Consider the following 20,342-nt stretch of genomic DNA (forward strand, 5'->3'; position numbering starts at 1 on the left):
GGCAATTGGGCCGGATCTGGCCCCTGGGCCTTAGTTTGCCTACCCATGGTCCAGATAAGGGAATTATAGTACCACCGTATTCTACCTTGGTCAGACTGCACCTGGAATACTGTGTTCAGTTCTGGGCACCTCAATTTAAGAAGGGTATTAACAAGCTGGACCACGTGCAAAGGAGCACTGCAAACCAACTTAGCACCTCGAGCTTTGTCCAGTCTCTTTGTCTCCCTGTCAGGAATCTGTTTACTTTCTCCATTTACAGACTTTTAGGCTTCAAATGATATAAAAATGGGGTCATTAAAAAAAATGAAAACCATATTTGTGGACCCTTTAGGAAGTTAGTGAACTTCTTGCGGAAGAAGAGTAAGGATCCCCACTCCATGCGGTGCTAAGCAAATTCAGCAACGAGAATGTTTTTTAACTCTGTTATTAAAATAATTTATTAAAACTCAATTAAAAGTACATCAGGGTGCTTCGTCTGCATGCTTTATTGTGTCGCACATGTGTGTAAAGTGGGGGCAGAGAAAGATTGACAGAACTGGGTTTTTTTGGGTTTTTTGCAGTGCATGGGATAGGCTTACATTTTGTGCATGTGTTGTGGGTATTGGCGACCGGGCTGCAAAGAGGAAGGTTGCATTAAATAAAGTCTGTGAAAATGCTGGTTCTGGGTGCATTGCCGGGGCCCTGTGAGCCATACATGCCGAAGATTCTTACTTCCAGAATATTTTAATGGCACATATGAGGATGACACCGATGGCGAACATCTCGTGCTTCTTAATGAAGAAGAACACCAGTTCCTTCGCTATGTAGATGACGTGTATGAAGATGAAGCAATACAGGAACAAGGTGAACTGGTCCTGAGGTAACAGGAAATGGTGGCTTCCCCCAGAAGGCTGTGGAGAGAGCAAAGGGAAAAGGTGTGAAGTTCCAGCCATGTTGTTGCAGGTCACCAAAAGGCTCACTGAACAAAGATGCACTCTCTTTCTCCTTTGCAAGCACCAGTAATTCCCACATTACACTTCCATAGTGAAACCCTCCTGTGCTGTTTATTGGAGGATGGATGGTGGCTAACAGATTGAGGTTGAATCCTGACAAGACAGAAGTACTGTTTTTGGGGGACAGGAGGCGGGTGGGTGTGGGGAACTCCCTGGTCCTGAATGGGGTAACTGTGCCCCTGAAGGACCAGGTGCGCAGCCTGGGAGTCATTTCGGACTCACAGCTGTCCACGGAGGCACAGGTCAATTCTGAGTCCAGAGCAGCTGTTTACCAGCTCCATCTGGTACGCAGGCTGAGACCCTACCTGCCTGCAGACTGTCTTGCCAGAGTGGCGCATGCTCTGGTTATCTCCTGCTTGGACTACTGCAATGCACTCTATGTGGGGCTACCTTTGAAGGTGACCCAGAAACTACAACTAATCCAGAATGCAGCAGCTAGACTGGTGACTGGGAGCGGATGCCGAGACCACATAACACCGGTCTTGAAAGACCTACATTGGCTTCCAGTATGTTTCTGAGCACAATTCAAAGTTTTGGTGCTGACCTTTAAAGCCCTAAACAGCCTCGGTCCAGTATATCTGAAGGAGCGTCTCCACCCCCATCATTCTACCCAGACACTGAGTGGGCCTTCTGGCGGTTCCCTCACTGCGAGAAGCCAAGTTACGGGGAACCAGGCAGAGGGCCTTCTCGGTAGTGGCACCCGCCCTGTGGAACGCCCTTCCACCAGATGTCAAAGAGAACAACTACCAGACTTTTAGAGAATATCTGAAGGCAGCCCTGTTTAGGGAAGCTTTTAATGTTTGATCCATTACTGTATTTTAATATTGTGTTGGAAGCCACCCAGAGTTGCTGGGGAAACCCAGCCCGATGGGCAGCGTATAAATAATAAATTATTATTATTATTATTATTATTATTATTATTATTATGCCTCAGCCAGCCGCCTGACTTGCAGAAATTATCCCAGTAGCAGAACGTGCTCTCTATGGCTGCAGATTTTGGGTTTATGTTCAATGTAGTTTGCATTATATTCTGATTCATAGGTTCCGAGCTGAATCCACTTGCCAAGTCTCCACTGCAACACATCCTTGTCTTTGCCCTGCATCTAGTTCTTCCCCAATAGCACAATCCTCGTTCTGAATCCTTCACGCTATGCGTTAAAGCCTATTCAGTGCACATTGGAAGCACGGCTTCCTGCAATGAATCCTGGGGACTGCAGTCCCCTCTCAAAGAACCATAATTTCCACTGCCCTTATCAAACTACAGTTCCCAAGATCCTTTGGGGGGAAGTCGTGGTCTTTGAATGGCTAGTGTGGATCTGAGTTCTCCTGTCTTCACATACGGACCTCAAGTCAACACCCAATCCATGCTGTTGGAAGTGGGTGGGACAAATTGCCTTCACCAGGTGACACAACTGTTTCCTACTCATTCTGAACCATTTGCCTGTAATTGTCTTAACAAAAGATGAAACTGGCATGCCTGGGTCCTGACCATGAGGAAACCTTTTCCAGTCATTCTGGTTTCCAGCCTCTTTCACAGGAATGGGACACCTATGTTCTCCAGGAACATTGCATAATGATCAATGTCTTCTGCTCTCAGGAAGAAATTAACCATTATCTGCCTTCAGTCCCTGAGCAGTATTACAAATCACTCTTCCCGAGAGCTTACCAAGCCAACGGTGTCTTTCCATCTGTTCAAGTTCAGAGCACTTTTCTACTTGATTATTTCAAGGGTGGCCCCTTTCACCAGCTGAGTCATTTGATATCAGTCAGGCTGGCAAAGTTTTGATTATATGAAGTCACTGGCAGTGGCCTTGTGAGTTGACAAACAGGAAATGCACCAGCCTCTGTGGGGGGTTTTTGGGGTGTGGGGGTGGGCAGTGACTTTATTCTTATCTGCTTGTTTTTGGATTGTGAAGGGCAGTAGCCAAAATCATTCCTGCTCTATCTGCTGGCCAACCAAGTGGCTCCGTTTTCCTGTAGTTTCTCAGTTCTCAAACTGAATTGGGAACTTGTGGTGAGTGACTGGAGTCTTTGAGGAATTCAAACTCTGGAAGCAGCAGCGGGAGAAAGAAGCTACTAAGGGTCAAATTTACATGTTGCATGAGATCCGTCACTGGAATTCTCTCTCAAAAACCGAAACTAGTGAGTTGCTAGCAGCAGAGAAGGATGTTGAACACTTTCCCTTTTCTGTTTACTTGATCAAACTATTGCCCGCCCCCCAACTGTTGTTTCCCTGGGAAGGAAAAATGCTACAAATACAGCAAAGAGCAGCCTTGGGAGGCAATTTTGATCAGGAAAAGACCTCAGGGAAGGAGAAATAAATCCTTCCATGCTGCTGTGAGCAATTTCACATCCTACCCCCCTCTCCCTGGCTGCGTTTCAGGTTTTTAGGGTTGTTGTTTCTTAAAGTGTCAAGAGATTATGGTCCCTTTGCGAAACGCAGTTTGGCCATCAATTCAACTTCTTCAGAACAGCCAGGTGGGCCCTGTTCCTGGCTGTGGAAGTAGGGTAGAATCTCATAAGAGGACAGGGCTGTGGCACCTTTACAGTGGTACCTCGGGTTAAGTACTTAATTCGTTCCGGAGGTCCATACTTAACCTGAAACTGTTCTTAACCTGAAGACCACTTTAGCTAATGGGGCCTCCTGCTGCTGCTGCGCTGGCCAAGCACGATTTCTGTTCTCATCCTGAAGCAAAGTTCTTAACCTGAAGCACTAATTCTGGGTGAGCAGAGTCCGTAACCTGAAGCGTATGTAACCTGAAGTGTATGTAACCCGAGGTACCACTGTATATAGAAAAGGAAACTTCAGCAGGGGTTAGTAAAGGTAAAGGGACCCCTGACCATTAGGTCCAGTCGCAGACGACTCTGGGGTTGCAGTGCTCATTTCACTCTGTAGGCCGAGGGAGCCGGCGTACAGCTTCCGGACCATGTGGCCAGCATGACTAAGCCGCTTCTGGTGAACTAGAGCAGTGCACGGAAATGCCGTTTACCTTCCCACTGGAGCGGTACCTATTTATCTACTTGCACTTTGACGTGCTTTAGAACTGCTAGGTTGGCAGGAGCAGGGACTGAGTAATGGGAGCTCACCCCGTCGCGGGGATTTGAACCGCCAACCTTCTGATCGGCAAGTCCTAGGCTCTGTGTTTTAACCCACAGCGCCACCCTATGCCCTTCAGAGGACATAGCTATTAAATGTGCTGAAAGCTCTGCACTGCTTTGTACCTGCCACAAAAAATACAACACAGAAATGGTTAAAAAAAAAAGGATTTTTTTAAAAAAAAAACCTACAGTGGTACCTCGGGTTAAGTACTTAATTCATTCCGGAGGTCCGTACTTAACCTGAAACTGTTCTTAACCTGAAGACCACTTTAGCTAATGGGGCCTCCAGCTGCTGCCGCGCCGCCGGAGCATGATTTCTGTTCTCATCCTGAAGCAAAGTTCTTAACTCGAGGTAATATTTCTGGGTTAGCGGAGTCTGTAACCTGAAGCGTATGGTAACCTGAAGCGTATGTAACCCGAAGTACCACTGTACTTCTGTTGATGCTACCTAGAATAGCATTAGTCTTTCCCCCCCTGCTGCATCACACGGTTGACTCCTGTTAAGCTTGTGGTCCACCTTCCCACCGATTTCTGTTCTCATCCTGAAGCAAAGTTCTTAACCTGAAGCACTATTTCTGGGTTAGCGGACTCGGTAACCTGAAGCGTATGTAACCCGAGGTACCACTGTACAGAAAATGCAAGTTGGATTGTGGCCTATATCTTTTCTTCTGTCTTCTTTCTCTGCTTTTCTCACCTCCACCTGCCAGCCCTTACCTGTGCCGTTGACAGTGCCTGCTGGCGCATGGCTTCCATCTTCTCCTCATGCTGCCGCTGCTTCTCCTTGTCTTCGTAGCGGTACCTGGTCATGGTGAGCTCCATGTCTAGGCGCATCTTCTCCAGCTGAGTCGCCAGGGCGCGGGCCTGCTTGTTGCTTGGCTGCTCCATCTGGACCCAGGTGTCCATCTCGCCCTCCGTGTTAGCCAGGCCGCGGTGCAGGTTCTCCAGCTCCACCTGCGGCTTCATCCTCAGCTGTGTCTCTTCGTCTCGGATGTCCAGGGGGTCCGTCACATCGTTAGGGGTGCAGGGCGGCTCGGTCAGGTCGTCGGGGGCCGACGTTGGCTCAGTCACATTGTCGGCAGCAGACGAGACATTTTCAGGGTTGTCCTCCTAGCACGGAAAGGGTATCTAACCTGCTTTTGATGTCACAGGCCCATCACCTTCCTCCCCCATTTTCCAAGAACAAAATTGCAATTTGTTCTTCGTTTTTGCTTTGAAATAAAAATAAGTGGGTATATAAAATATAAATACACAATATAGCGCTTAAATTTTTTTTAAAAAAAGCAAGCAGCTCTCATGAAGCATCGCGGGAAAGGCAAGACTAATGACTTGTTGGTACTAAAGGGTTAAGAGGTAACAAGTCGCTCTAATCACTGAGCAGCTGGAAGTCATTAAGCATCCAGGAATGTGAGTTAGTTTGTATAAATAGTCAGTTTACCCGTGTGTTTTTCCCCCCTGTGTTTGCTGATATGAGTTAAGTTTAGAGTAAAGTTTTCTTTATGCCGGAGATAAAAGCATGTGTGCTTTATCGCCAGGGTTTTTCTTTTGTAAATAAAGTTTTTCCTGAGTTCCAAAGTGCTTGCTCCAGGATTCTTCATTGAAAGGTACTGCCTCTCCTGCCTTCCTTCTACCGCTGCACGAAATTCTCTGCTGAGATAAGATTTATGGCATTGGAAGCGCACTGGACGTTTATTTAACATTAAACTAACTAAAGTTTAATGGACATGACTTAACCAGAGTTTGATTTTCTGGTCCCTACACCTTTCATGCTAATCTCTAAGCTGGCAGGTAGCCAGGCTCACTGCATGGGTAAAGAACTAACTGTGACTTCTTTTTAAATGCTGCATCTTCACCCTTTGTCAATTTTGAAATTGGGGTTTGACCTCACAACTTGCTCAGCTTGGAAATTGTACCTAAGTTGGCTAACAGGCTGCATACTGAAAAGCAATTTAGGCAGCTGATGCAGAACAACCTATATCCCCTCCCTGCAAGAGAAAATGGGGGAGTATACAACTTCTTATTGCAAATTCATCATGATGCTCTAGAAGTGATGGTTATATGCAAGCCCACTTTCAATGCCAATTGTGCCTGCAAAAGTTTTGGGGTGGCTGTGATGGACAGGCCGTGGGTCTGCCTCCTGGCATCCCAAGGACCAGTGAGAGCTGGCGGGACCAATAGTTAATCAGCAGAGAGTCAAATCCTAGAAGGGCCTGAGGGAGGTGTTGCTGGTTAGAACAGTGACAGCCATTCTAGATCTACCTGAGACTTGGTTTGATAGTGCTGTTTAAAATTTTCTTTATAGAAAGTGTGTGCCTCACATGGGAAACCATCAAGCATTAAACAGGCAGACAGTTTTGTTCCCTCCTCACACTTTGAAACTCTAGGTGGGACGTGAGTGGACACTGGGAAGCTTCACAGAACTGTAATGCTATTGGTAAACACAGGCGCTACCATAAAATAGTTAATTATAGACTTCTATTGTGTGAATATGGGCTGCTGCCGGTAGCTTTATCTATTAACACTCCTATAATATTGGTCACACTACCCAGCACTCAACTTCAGTGAGGGTGTCTGTCACAATGGTGACACAACTTATTTTCCAGTCAGTCCATATCCCACAATTTTCTGCTGAAATCACAGTTGGTTGTTGTTTTTTTAACACCCAAAAGAGTTCTGGTTTATTTTTGTCCCATTTTTATTGTATTTGTAGCACCTGCAGATAGCAATAATGTGGTAGCACTGGGGAAGCATTGCAGAACAAACTAAAGCAGGATAAATCCATCACTAGTCCACTACTGTTGTGCCCAGAATGCACCGACAATAAAACACCAGTGTGGCTGGGCCTCTTCTTAAAATTGAGTAGCTCTCATTGCGGTCAGTGCTTGGATAGAAGGCTCCTTCAGAGCCCTGTCCAAACAGCTCTGAGCTTCCTGAAGGAAGAGCAAGACAAAGGATAATGGAGGAACAACCATTCTTACCATAAGCGACTGAAGCTCAAGGCAGAAGGCGTGTGAATAACAGGGCTGCACACCACACTAGGCAGCCTTTCGTTTCACTAGGCTCTCACTGTCCCATGATGCACTTCTGTAACCCGCCACCCCAGACAATACAAAAAGCAAAGCCAGACTTAACAGAGCCAACTGCCAAACTGATGTCATAGATGCCTCACTGTGACATCACAGCCCACCTGTTGCTGTGACTGGCTCATAGTAAAGAACCTAATTTCCATACTCTGAATGCTGAGCAAATGGCAAAAGGAAGTGGGTTTTAGCTTAAAAGCCTCATTTATAGTGCCTATTGTAATGCTGGGCTGCATCTACACAGCTATAAAAAAAACGTTCTGAAATTGCTTTAAAAAAACTCTTTTTAAAGATCACAATGTAAAATTTCATAAAGTTCCAATTTCAGCTCTACAACGCCATCTGGTGTCACAGTGTTCTAACACATTTATAACTTTTGGTTTTCTTTTTCTACTAATGCAGATTGGTATATAAACATGGCGGCTGTGTCTGCGAAATACCCTAATACTTATATGGTGGAGGTTTTGTGTTCCGTCTCTTTGACATCTGGTGGGAGGGCGTTCCACAGGGCAGGCGCCACTACCAAGATGGCCCTCTTCCTGGTTCCCTGTAACTTCGCTTCTCCCAGTGAGAGAACTGCCAGAAGGCCCTTGGAGCTGCACCTCTGTGTCAGGGCTGAACAAAGGGAGTGGAGATGCTCCTTCTGGTATACTGGGCCGAGGCCGTTTAGGGCTTTAAAGGTCAGCACAATTGGTCCATCCAATTCTGTATAGTCTTCCCAGGCTGCCCGATGAGGCACTCCAGGCTTCTAGGCAAAGTTCTCTCCCAGTCCTATGTGGAGATGTCAGGGATTGAATGTGGGATCTTTCCCATGGGAAACAGATGCATCACCACTGAGCCCCAGCCCTTCCCCTAGTTTTGCCACACCACTATCTTTAACTCAGGGACACAGGTGGCGCTGTGGGTTAAACCACGGAGCCTAGGACTTGCCGATCAGAAGGTCGGCAGTTTGAATCCCTGCGACGGGGTGAGCTCCCATTGCTCGGTCCCTGCTCCTGCCAACCTAGCAGTTCGAAAGCACGTCAAAGTGCAAGTAGATAAATAGGTACCACTCCGGCGGGAAGGTAAATGGTGTTTCGGTGTGCTGCTCTGGTTCGCCAAAAGCGGCTTAGTCATGCTGGCCACATGACCCGGAAGCTGTACGCTGGCTCCCTCGGCTAGTAAAGCGAGATGAGCGCCGCAACCCCAGAGTCGGTCACGACTGGACCTAATGGACAGGGGTACCTTTACCTTTTCATCTTTAACTGACACATGAGTATGCTTGATAGCACAGGAAGGTGCCACTGAGAAAAGAACATCTGGTGATGGTTCCTCAGATTGGGTACGGTTGTGTTCCTGTGGTCTGAAAGCTGAGTGCAACTGGCTGTTGGGCTATGTGTTTCCTCCTCCTCATTGAAAAAGTTGGCCACCAACCCAACTTTTGGAACAATGACCACCGCTTCCTCTTTCTGACCCAAGTCTCCTCCCCTCATTGCCTTTGTGATCTGTGGGCACAAAGCAGCCAGCTGTATGCGTAACGGACAGTCTGTGTCTTGAATGGAGTTCTTGCCTTATTCATTCACGACAGACCAGGCGGCCAGGAGGACAACAAGCCCCTTTGTCAGGAGATCTAGCCAAAGGCATACTGACCGTCTCCACTGACTTCATATTTATCTGGTCTCCTCTCCTCCTCTTCTGCGAGTTAAACAATGTGATGCTTTGTCTCCGAGTTGTGAGTGAGCAACTTTTCCTTCTCTCGCTGGAACCTCGGCGAACTACTTATTTATTTATCCGCCCCAATTAAGCCGCGCACGTCTCGCCAAAGAATGAATGAGAAAATGTTATTGAACGGTGAATGCTGGAAGGGAGAGTCTCTGTCTCTCTGTGTGGCCTGTTTTAAAGGACTGTGAGCGCAGACAGGTGGGGTTCCACTTCTCCTTTTTAAGTCATTTTTTAAAAAGCCTTGAAAAACACGTTTGCAGAATTGCTAGAGACAGTTGTGGAGAGGGAGAAGAGTGTTTACTGAGGAGCTTAGGAATTTGCCTTATACTGAAGAAGACCATTGGTCCATCTAGGCCAGTATTTTCAACACTGGCTGGCAGCAGCTCTCCATGGTTTCTAGCCCCACGATCTCTCTCTCTCTCTCTCTCTCTCTCTCTCTCTCTCTCTCTCTCTCACACACACACACACACACAGAACGATTTCCCTATGGAAACAGATGCACATATTTAATTCTTACTAACTCCACCCAAGTTTCACCTCCCATTTTCTTAAACCTTTTTATATATACAGTATATAAACGAAGTTTTCTAAATGCAACAACAAACTCCTCTCCAACAGCCTTTATGTGACCCGACTGCGTAAAAGGCAAAAAGAACTCCGTAATCTCAGCAGAAGAACGCAATTATTCGATCCACAGTTGAACCACAAGCTCTGCCTTGCAGCTTTTCGAAGCCTGAAACTTCAACATCCAGCTGCATCTGGAAACTGCATGCATGCGCTTGCAAAAAAACATGGGCTACTTTTTGCACACAGTATTTACAAGGGACCCAGACTTTGGAGACATCTCCTGCATTTTATTTTCTTGCTCAAGGAGGAGCTGGGCGTCATCTGGAAGTGGTGTATATGACCTTTGGGTTGAGTTCGCCTGAAATCTACTGGGAAAAATTGGAATGGAGGCAGGCACCTTTTTACTTGATCAATATGTTGGGAACAGATTAATCTAACAGAGTGATTAACTAAACTGGAGCCCAAAGTACATATTGTTAACAAAAGTGGTAGGATATGAACAGGCTGTGACTGCAATCCCCTATATACTTACCTGGGATGGGAGCAAGCCCTATTGAATATGGTGGGATTTCATTTCCATGAAAGCATGTACTGTTAAATAAACAGCAACCCGATTCTCCATTATGGCAGAGATACAGAGCCTCAATTCAAAGTGCAGGTTTTGACTGATACAGCCATATGTGGCTCAAGGGCCACATCTCCTGACATGAACTGACCCAGCGCCTGTGATAATAATATGATGCCCTTCTTTGTGGGCTCACTCGATGGGAGGTTCAGAAGGTGGCAGCACAGGAACAGGCCTTTTCTGTGGTGGCCCCCCATTTGTGGAATGCAAGGAGGTACACCTGGCACCATCTTTATCTAGTTAGGCAAACACCTCTCTCTGTACCCAAGCTTCTGGCCCTTACTTTATAGCTCTATTGCTGTATTCTTAGACTTCTATTTTTGCTCGTGATTGGTTTTTAATGCAAGTTGTTTTGGTTGCTGTGTGAGAAAAACAACTAACAAATAAAAATTAAAATAACCACCCTTCAGATGTTGTTGGACCACAGCTCCCATCATCCCATCATCATAAACGGCCTTGGCCCAGTATACCTGAAGGAGCGCCTGCTCCCCCATTTTTCTGCCCGGACGCTGAGGCCCAGCGCCGAGGGCCTTCTGGCGGTTCCCTCACTGCGAGAAGCAAAGCTACAGGGAACCAGGCAGAGGGCCTTCTTGGTAGTGGCGCCTGCCCTGTGGAACGCCCTCCCACCACATGTCAAAGAGTAAAACAACTACCTGACATTTAGAAGACATCTGAAGGCAGCCCTGTTTAGGGAAGTTTTTAATGTGTGACATTTTAATGTATTTTTAATCTTTGTTGGAAGCCGCCCAGAGTGGCTGGGGGAACCCAGCCAGATGGGCGAGGTACAATTAATAATAATAATAATAATAATAATAATAATAATAATAATAATAATATCCCTCAAGGGTAATGCTGGCTGGGGCTGATGGGAGTTGGAGCCAAACAACATCTGGAGGGCCAAAGGCTCCCCATCACTGGATTATGACACCTCCTGACCCAGACAAGCTCAAATAATATTCATACAGTCCGGCAGAGCCTGTATCACTTCTGCAGCACAGTTGTGGTACTATGTACATGCCAAAAGCACCTGTAGACTCTCTGTTAAACACCCAGAGCTCAAGCTTGAGCTGGGAGATGAACCAGGACTTGAGACTAATGGTCTAACACATCTATCTTCTCAGGGCTGGCCCTAGGAGAAATACCACCCTTGGGAGGAAAAGCTTTCAGCTCCTCTGTTCCCTGCCTCCCATGGTCAGTTTTACAGTGTTGCCAAGTGGCATGGCTTGCTCAGGACAGCAAAACCTAGTGTCCTGCTGTTCTCAGGCTTCCCTAGAAATGTTCACGAAAAGGACCCCAACAGGCATGCTGAGTTGGGCCCAACATTGGAGGGTCTGTCGCGCATGTATGATGTCACACGTGCGACACCCTGTGCCGGTGCCTGTGATGGCAATCGTGGTGGGCATGACAGCACATGCCTAGGGACAGTGGGAGATGGCAGCACTCTCAATATTGGGGGTGTGTGTCAGCCCCCTGCCATGAAATATTGAGGGGGCATAAGCCCTTCCTGGCACCTATAGCCAGCGCCCCTGACTCAAAAGTTAGCTCTTAGTAATTTTGCTCTGGCTCACAGCAGGCAATACACTCAGCAAACATTAAGTCACCAAGCTCAGTCTGGTTCTCTCTTCCGTGTGGCCTTTGGCACAAGCTCCCAACTCGCCTACCCATAAAACGAGACCTGTATTTGCTGAATTGACTCTTTGCGAGTATTGTCAACCCCCGATTTGCACAGGGATTGCGTTCCAGGTCATTGTGCACATCGCTGGAGCAGACATAAGTCTACCTACCCCGCTCTGTTCTGCCCCTGCCCCCATTCCGCCCTCTTCTGGGCCCAAAAATGGCATGCACATGTACGGTTGCTCATGCTTTGAGCTCGTGCAAAATGGTCGTTCCCTGTACACATCTCATGGAGGAAAACACAAGGCAGAGAGTCTAGCGTGTTTTATCAAAGTATAATATACTACAGGCAATGCAGAGCAGAGGTTCAAAGTTATAAGGGAGAGACATTCTGTGTGTATTTGCTGATAGCCCAGCCTATGGAAGGAAGGAAGCCGATAGACAGGGCACAGGTTCCTCATTCAGACTGTGGAAGAAAGAAAAAGAGTTGCATGAAGGATTCGGAAGACAGAGAGTCAAACCTAGTCCCTTTCATAGCTGTCAAGCGTCCCTTATTTGGCGGGACAGTCCCTTATCCCAGTGCCATGTCCCGCTGCTGTCCCTTATTGATGAGGCTTTGTTTGGCTGCTGGCTGGGCTTTCTGCCTTTGGCTCGGAGGGGCTCAGAAGTCAAACATACCTGTGCCCGGAAAATCCCTTATTTTGGCTGCTGATCCCTTATTTTCGAGGCTGCTGGTCCCTTATTTTCGAGGCTGCTGGTCCCTTATTTTCAAATCTGTAAGTTGACAGCTATGGTCCCTTTCAAATTTCCATTCAAGGTTTAAACCCACCAATGCCCAAGCCCAGTGACCAGCAGTGAAATAGCAACAAGCCTAGAAACATTCAGGAGCACCAGTGGAATGTCACTCATAAAATGATGGCTCCTGTGCTGATTAGATCACAGGTATCTGATGGTGTATTTGATGTTTTGACATAGGCCCTACAGCAGGGGTAGGAACCCAGGGTTCCTCCAGATGTTGCCCAACTACCCCTGAACAGAAAATTGTAAACTTGGAAGGCAGTACCATCAAACTATCTCCAACACTTTTAACTACATTATCTCATCTTCCCATTTTCTCTCATTTCTGAGGTGTGTGGGGGATTATAGTTAATTTTTAAAATCAGTACTATATGCCACCATTTGCCGATAAGGTCTGAGGGCAGCGTGCATCTATAAAAATATAAAAGCAATGCCATAAAATAAAGGTCAAATTATAGTAAAAACAGTTCTGTAACTCTAAGATACCAGAGGAAAAGGCTGCGTTAACCGGAGACCAATGCAGATGTTTGTTTTTTCCCACATTCATGTTGATTTGTGCTCATGATGCTACTGGGATGGTCACACAGACCCTGCTTTCAATACCGTTTCTGCCTACAAAAATTTCCAAGCAGTCACATTGGTTCATTTCTGATTAGTGCCGATCCTTCAGCTTCCTGCTCACGTCCTGTAACTTTTTTATATAGCGCAAGCGTTCTGGTTTATTTCTGCCTGGCTTTTGTCATGCTGTAGTCCCGCCAGACTGAAATAAAGTGACAGCACTGCGGGAACGTCAGAAAACAAACTAGAGCAGGATAAAACCCCGCCACTTGGGACCTGTCACTGTGTCAATAACTTGTTGTGGAGTCCGCCTGCAATAAAGCACCCATCTGGAGGAGCCTGTATTTGTCAAAGGACATTATTTGCATTTTGCAGTCCTTTCCACAAGAGCAGGTAAGAAGCGAGCCAGAGCGAAAGGGTCTCTGTGTACAAGAGGGCTAGAAAAAGGCTTGCGATCCAGTATGACCACAACCTCCCTTCTTATCTCCCGGTATCCCCTTTACCTCCTTGGGTGTTGCCTGTTGCTGACGCAGCTGTTCCATCTTCTCCTCATGCTGCCGCTGCCTCTCGTTCTCTTCATGCTCGTATTTGAGCCTCGTTAGCTCAAACTCCATCCTCCTCTTCTCCAGCTCGGTCTCGATGGCTAAGTCCAACCTGCTGCTCGACCACTCCGACTCTGCTCCGCTTACCACAATGCGGGGCACCTGCAGACCCAGGTGCTCAGTCACCTCCTCGGTCTTCTGTTCCGGTGGCACTGGCGGCCTACCTGCCTCCAGGATCTTCTCCAGGGGCTGTTCAGGCTTCGGGCCTTCCTGTTGCCCACTAGGCTCAGAGTGGGACTTCTTTTCAGTCACATCTGGCAAGTAGACTTCCATGGCCAGCTGTAGTTCTATCCTCATCTTCCCCACCTCACCAAAGGTCTCAGAAAACGACTCAGTTGCAGCTTCCGCCTTGCTCCCCGTCGCCTTCGGGCCCAGCACTCGGATATTCCCTTGTCGCAGGCGCAGCTTCTCCATGGTTTCCTCATGCTGCCGCTGCTTCTCCTTGTCCTCGCACATTTTCCGTTCGTGCTGCCGCTGCCGCTCGTTCTCCTCGGAGATTTGCTTCAGCTTGGCCAGCTCAAATTCCATGCGCATCTTCTCCAGCTCAATTTCCGTGATGGGGTCCAACTTGCCCCCCAGCTGCTCCTCGTCCCCTTGGCCAGGCGTTCTGCCCGGCAAGTGCTGGCGTATGTTCTCCATCTTCTCCTCGTGTTGCCGCTGCTTGTCGTTCTCCTCGTGCTGGCGCTTCAGAAGGGTCAGCTCAAAGTCTAAGCGCATCTTCTCCATTTCGCTATCGGCTCCCTGGGCCTGCTTGGCGTTCTTCTGCTCCTGCTCCTTGGCTCCTTGGCCGTCCTTCTCCTCTCTGTGCTCATCCTTCTCCTCTTTGGCAACCGCGTCTAATGGCAGAGGGCTGCTGGCGGCTTCTAGCTGCCTTCTGGTCGCTAACGGTGTTCGTTGGTCTCCATTAGCGAGCGCGTCAGTCACAATCGCGGGGGTGGCTGGGGACCCTGAATTGTTGGCATCCTGAAACAGATTGCGGGTGGGGAAGGGAGAAGTCACACACGCTTTTCTGAGAAGACATCATCAACAAATATCACACCGGGGGCAGGAAAGTTAAGGGGAAAAAATTCAACTGGTTTTAATGCACGAGTGTCAGGCTTTGGGGAATCAACCTCCTCCCCTCTAGCCATAAATGAGCAGATCAAACAAAAGGGAATTTTTACCATTTTTACACAGCAAATGACAAAAGAAAGGGTCTACCCAGAATGGCGGTGCTCACAATTAAGGCTTACACCCCCTTCATTCCTATTAATCTACATAACTCCTATGTTTTGTAATCTGAGCTTGTAGACTCTGCACTTTCTGTTCTGAGACTTTCTGAGCTCTTCTTGACCTTGAGAAGAGTAGATAAATGCTGTCCAATGACTGTGAATCTGTTAACCCTCTCTCTCCCAGTGTTTTTTCTGCTAGCTGTTCCCCATCCAGAATTTCCCAGCTTCTGCCTTCTGAACTGTGCCCCTCAGCAAACCACTGTTCCAAATCTATACTGTCTTCCCACTCCTGGGAAGATTCAGGAGCAGGAGCAGGGGGAGGGGGGTGGCTCCCACGATTCCTTCTCAGTGCAACACTCCTCAGCACGGTCCGTGACAGCAAGGCCAAAATGGTTGTGTTGCACAAAAGGGCCCCACTCCACAGCAACCTGGAGCAAGGCTCTTAGTTTGGCTGCCCCTGTTCTGTGGAACAGCATCCCCATCCAAATATGAAGGCACCCACTATCTTCACTTTCCCAAATGCTCCAACTTTTTTGAACAAAATCCGGGATATCCACACCCACCATGCTGCCCTGCCCCACCTCTCACAGCTCACACTACTTGTCCTCACCCTCCCAACACTCATCGCTTGCTTGCGCTACTCACCCTCACTCTTGATGCTCTCGCCCGGCGCTCTGGCATTCAGCAGAGTCATGCCAGATCACTGGTCTGGAAGGCGCTTTGGCGCGACTCTGCTGACAATTGCCAGAGTGAGTGTCTCTTTGACTGAAAAACAGGACATTCTGAGATTGAAACAGAAGTCAGGATTGGCTTTTGGATACAGGATGTCCCACTAAAAATGGGGCAGTTGGCTTTCCAGAAACAACGGAAGACATCTTTTTTTCCTAACAAGATTCACAGCTGAATGGATGGGACTCTGCTGTGGGTGCCTACTTCATACTGAAAGATGTACATTGGCTCCCAGTACGTTTCCAAGCATAAGTCAAAGTGTTGGTGCTGACCTTTAAAGCCCTAAATGGCCTCAGTCCTGTATACCTGAAGGAGCGTCTCCACCCCCATCGTTCTGCCCAGACACTGAGGTCCATTGCCGAGGGCCTTCTGGCGGTTCCCTCACTGCAAGAAGTGAGGTAACAGAGAACCAGGCAGAGGGCCTTCTCAGCAGTAGCACCTGCCCTGTGGAATGCCCTCCTATCCGATGTCAAGGAAATGTGCCAAAATTTTGTTGTTGGCACCCATCTGTCTCGAGAGGGATGTGAAAGTGTGTCAGAATAGTGAAATGGCATGGGAAGTTTAGATGACATGGGAAGATAAGGCAAATTCATGGAGAATAAGCTATCGATGGCTAGATGGCTATGAGTCACGATAGGGATATGCTATCTGTAAGGTCTATCATTCGGAGACAGCTGTTGACCTCATATCCTGCTTGCAAGCCTTCCAGAGGTTGACCACTGTAGGAAACAGGATGCTAAATTAGCTAGGCCTTTGGTCTGATCCAGCAGAGTTCTTATTTTCTTAGCTTAGGTGGGTATATCTTTGGTCAATGAAGGACAAGATAGGAAGAGGAGGAGGAGGAGAAAATAAGGGGATTGCATATCAACAGAGTCAAAAATCACCAAATGTCAAGAAGATCAAGGAACAAGAGGAGGCCAATTGACTTCTCATCCAATCCTGCTGCAATGCAGGAATCTCAACTCAAGCATTCATGACAGATGGATATCCAACCTCTGCCTAAAAACCTGCAAGGAAGGAAAGTCCACCTCTTCCCGAGAGAGTCTGTCCCACTATTGAGCAGCTCTTAACTGTCAGAAAGTTCTTTCTGATGTTTAGTCGGATTCTCCTTTCTTGTAAGTTGAAGTCACTAATTTGGATCCTACCCTACGGAGCAGGAGAAAACAAGCTTGCTCCATCTTCCAGCCCTTTCAGTATTTGAAGATGGCTGTATAAATTGTTGAAACTAACAAACAAACTGCATCGGCATTCTCGAGTGTTTTTCTAGGGTGCATGGAGATAAAATACTCTGCTTTTAATTTCACATTTAATTATTTATAATGCTAATATCCCACCGTTCCTCCATGAAGCTTAAGGTGGTATTCATTGTTCCCCATCCGACCCTTTTATATGTATATATAAAAAAATCCCCTCAGCAACTCTGTGGCGTAGGTTAAGCTGAGAGAAAGTGACTGGCCCGTTAGGCTCACTTTGCGAGTGAGAGACCCAGGTTCAAATCGCCGGGCTGGGTTTGGGGCCAGCCCCTAGTTCTCAGCCTAGCCTACTACACAGGGCTATTGTGAGAATAAAATGCAGGAGGGAGAGAAAAATAATTGTATGATGCTTGGGAAGAAAGGTGAGATATAAATAAAATAAAAATGAAAGACGAAGGTATGAGAGTGACGGATCTTACCATGGCGAAACTGGGCCCAGGGAGACAAGAATCTTAACCACGGCACATGCAGAGATATAATTTCCCCCTCAACCAGCTGCCCCACTTTGCAAAACCAGGCCATGCAAATCCACATTCCAGGCCAACTGCCGTGATGATGTCACGAGATTCCGCACTCAGCTTCTTCCTCACCCTCCCAAGCGACTCCGGCAAGAAACACATTCAGCTGCTAACAATTTGGCCCAGAGTTCCTTCAGCTGCTCATTAGTAGAGCGTGTGGGCGAATCTGGTCAATTTCATCTTCTCATTTTTTCCCCCTAGTCTTAGGGCCTGTTCTCCACATTTCCTTTTTATTATTATTACATTTTAAAAAATTAATTTTCAATTACAAAAATTCAATATGCACCATATTATATTAACACCAAATAGCAATACCAACTCAAATACAAATCAATTACATAGCCAATTATAAATTTTGGGTGGCTTCCCACGTGCTGTACTTCAAGGTCTTATTCCCTTTAATTCTGCCTCAAGACTGTCACTCAAACCAAATACAATCCATTCTTGATAAAATCACTTATACCACAGCTACAATAATTAACTTCAATTCGCATTAACAAATATAATAATTTGTAGATTCCACATTTCCATGTCAGTTTGCAAATTCTTTAAATAAAAAAAAAACCTCTTGTGAAAATTGGTTGGCATTTGAGGGTGAAATGCACACAATATGCAATTTTGTGTGCATTATAATTATTATGTTTCCCTCTCAAAAGTGAAACTGAAAGCAACTTACACACACACACACATGAAACAAATCCAAGCCTGCTAAAAGATAACCAGAAAATTAAGATCTAAAGATATGGGTCTATATGAACATTTTTGCTCAGCACTTGAAAAGAAATAGTGATGATACTAAGCAGGCTACCCTGTACACATTTTTTGCAAGCAATTTCCCTTAATGTAATATTTTGCTGTACACTTTGTCCTAGCACATGTGGTTTTGCACACATTATTTGACTGTAGACGTGAACCGCAAAACTCAGAGACGTGAGCATTTGGAAGGGTTTGTTTTGGTTCAGGTTTTGTTTCAAGAAGTGCGAATTGGGTCGATTCGTCTTTGAATGAAAACTAAATTGATTTTCTCCCCCAGACCCATAAAAGCCCCCAGGCTGAATCCCTAGTGCATCTCTTGCTTAAAAGGCCATGGAGGAAATCCCTTCGTGAGACCCCGGGCAGCTGCTGTCCATCTCAAGACTGCTGGGCTAGAGGAGACCAATGGTCTCATTCCACATGAAGCAGCAAACCTAAGTTCTTGAGACCCTCTGCTGGAAACCTGATGCAAAGCGAGGTGACCTTTTCAACATCTTTGAGAAGACGTGAGCAGCCACCCAAGCTCAGAACACTCTGTCGTTAGTATAGGGTTGCCGTCTTGTCTTCTAGCACTTCAACCTGTGACCTTTTTAAGAGCAGTGTGATCAGCAAACGCTCACAAGTTACCATTCTTCTCTACTTAAGAAGCTTCTCTTGCAGATTTTTGTAGGTCAGCCTTCTCTTTTACACACACACACACACACACACACACACACAGTTTCCAAAAAATATACAACATATTTTATCTTATACAATATTTTGGACTTCCATCAACCACATCTGAAGATTTTTCAGTCTTCATCACTTAATCTGCATTTCATTAGTTTCACTATTACTTTTAATAGTCCTTCACTAATAATTCTCTTCATACTTTTCTCTGCCATATTTCACATAATCCTCCTTACAAAACTTATTATAGTCCTACTAGCATTATCTGTTGATTACACTTGCTTTTCAAATAATTCACATATTTACTCCAGTCCTCTGAGAATCTCTGATCCCGCAGGTTTCGAATCCTTCCTGTCATTTTATCTAATTCTGCATAGTCCATTAATTTCGTCTGCCTTTCTTCTTTCGTCGGTAGTTCTTCTTGTTTCCATTTCTGTGCCAATAATACTCTTATTGCCGTTGTTGCATATAAAAACAGTTTACTATCCTGTCTGTTAATATCCTCCCCTACATTGCCAAGTAGAAATGCTTCTGGTTTTTTTAAATAAATGTATATTTCAACATCTTTTTCATCTCATTATATATCATTTCCCAGAAGCTTTTCACTTTCTTACATTCCCACCACATGTGATAAAAAGTTCCTTCTTTTTCTTTGCAAGGTCAGCCTTCTCTTTGTCTCTGCACGGGACAAAGTCAGGCCGAGTGTATGCTCTGCCCTGCTACTTTTATTTCTGGTCAGCTGGAAAATCTATCTATCTGCAGTTAGCAGTCAGCCAGATCATGATGCTGGAAAGATCCTCATTGAAGGAAGCTACTCCTTTTTTTTTGCTTGCATCCAGCATCTGTTAATCAGAAGTATAAACAGCCTCTGAACATGGATGTTCCATTCTGAGCTACTGCAGCAAAGTTTCATTCACAACTGCCAGGGTACAGCTCTCATGTGGAATAGGCTGAATAGTGACCACAAAGTCAGTGTGGTCAGTCACACACCAGAGAGAGAGAGAGAGGATAAAGGGGTCACACATTTGCATAAAATTTGCATTTTGTAGATCTACTGAGGACCTTCCTCTTTCATCAAGTCTGCGAAGTTGATATCTTTTCTAGTCTTCGCCTGCATTGGAATTGTTTTTATGATTTTTAAAAAATTGTTCTTCTCACTCAATGGTTGCCATCCTGAGGTCCTTTGGAAAGAAGAGTGTGATATACTAAATAAACAAGCAGATGCCGATTCAGAAACAATCACTTTAATTTAAATCGAAATACAACCCACCTCAGTATAGTGGTAAAGACCTGTATTTCTGCTCAGTCGTGTCCAGTGTTGATGGTCAGCTCCAAGGTCCTCACTCCTACTTCTCGTGGCTGTTTTCAAACCAGATTAGTGTTGAATTTTGGCATCAGAGGTAATGTAATACGTTACAATTAACGCAGTATATAAATTCAGTGGAATATTTATGGTTGCAGAGCGTTATTTAAAAATGTGTTTTCAATTAGGCGTGTATCCACAGAAGCACGAAACCTTTCCATAACTAGGCACCCTGAGTATTATTTTGCAATGAAGTGCAGTTTTCTACCGGGG

At 46.1% G+C, this 20,342-nt stretch overlaps 2 protein-coding genes across 2 annotated transcripts; both read right to left on the minus strand.

Annotated features, from left to right (window-relative positions):
• Positions 1-467: 467 nt before the first annotated feature.
• On the minus strand, positions 468-7,236 carry LOC310674187 (transmembrane protein 247-like). Its single transcript, XM_083433201.1, has 3 exons — positions 7,067-7,236; positions 4,806-5,198; positions 468-890 (listed from the first exon to the last, which is right to left on the minus strand). The coding sequence occupies exons 1-3, from the start codon at positions 7,067-7,069 to the stop codon at positions 708-710; spliced, it is 579 nt and encodes a 192-aa protein (XP_083289327.1). The 5' UTR covers positions 7,070-7,236; the 3' UTR covers positions 468-707.
• A 4,748-nt stretch (positions 7,237-11,984) lies between these two features.
• Positions 11,985-17,384, minus strand: LOC310674162 (uncharacterized protein). Its single transcript, XM_083433140.1, has 3 exons — positions 17,246-17,384; positions 13,535-14,596; positions 11,985-12,141 (listed from the first exon to the last, which is right to left on the minus strand). The coding sequence occupies exons 1-3, from the start codon at positions 17,246-17,248 to the stop codon at positions 12,133-12,135; spliced, it is 1,074 nt and encodes a 357-aa protein (XP_083289266.1). The 5' UTR covers positions 17,249-17,384; the 3' UTR covers positions 11,985-12,132.
• Between the last annotated feature and the right edge of the window lie 2,958 nt (positions 17,385-20,342).

The sequence above is a fragment of the Podarcis tiliguerta genome (assembly GCF_965153285.1).
Source record: "Podarcis tiliguerta genome assembly, chromosome: 3".
NCBI lineage: Eukaryota > Metazoa > Chordata > Lepidosauria > Squamata > Lacertidae > Podarcis > Podarcis tiliguerta.

Coding starts and splice junctions, on each gene's coding strand:
- LOC310674187 (XM_083433201.1), bottom strand. Junction 891..4,805: donor AGGCACTGTCAACGGCACAG/GTAAGGGCTGGC, acceptor CTCTCTCCACAG/CCTTCTGGGGGAAGCCACCA.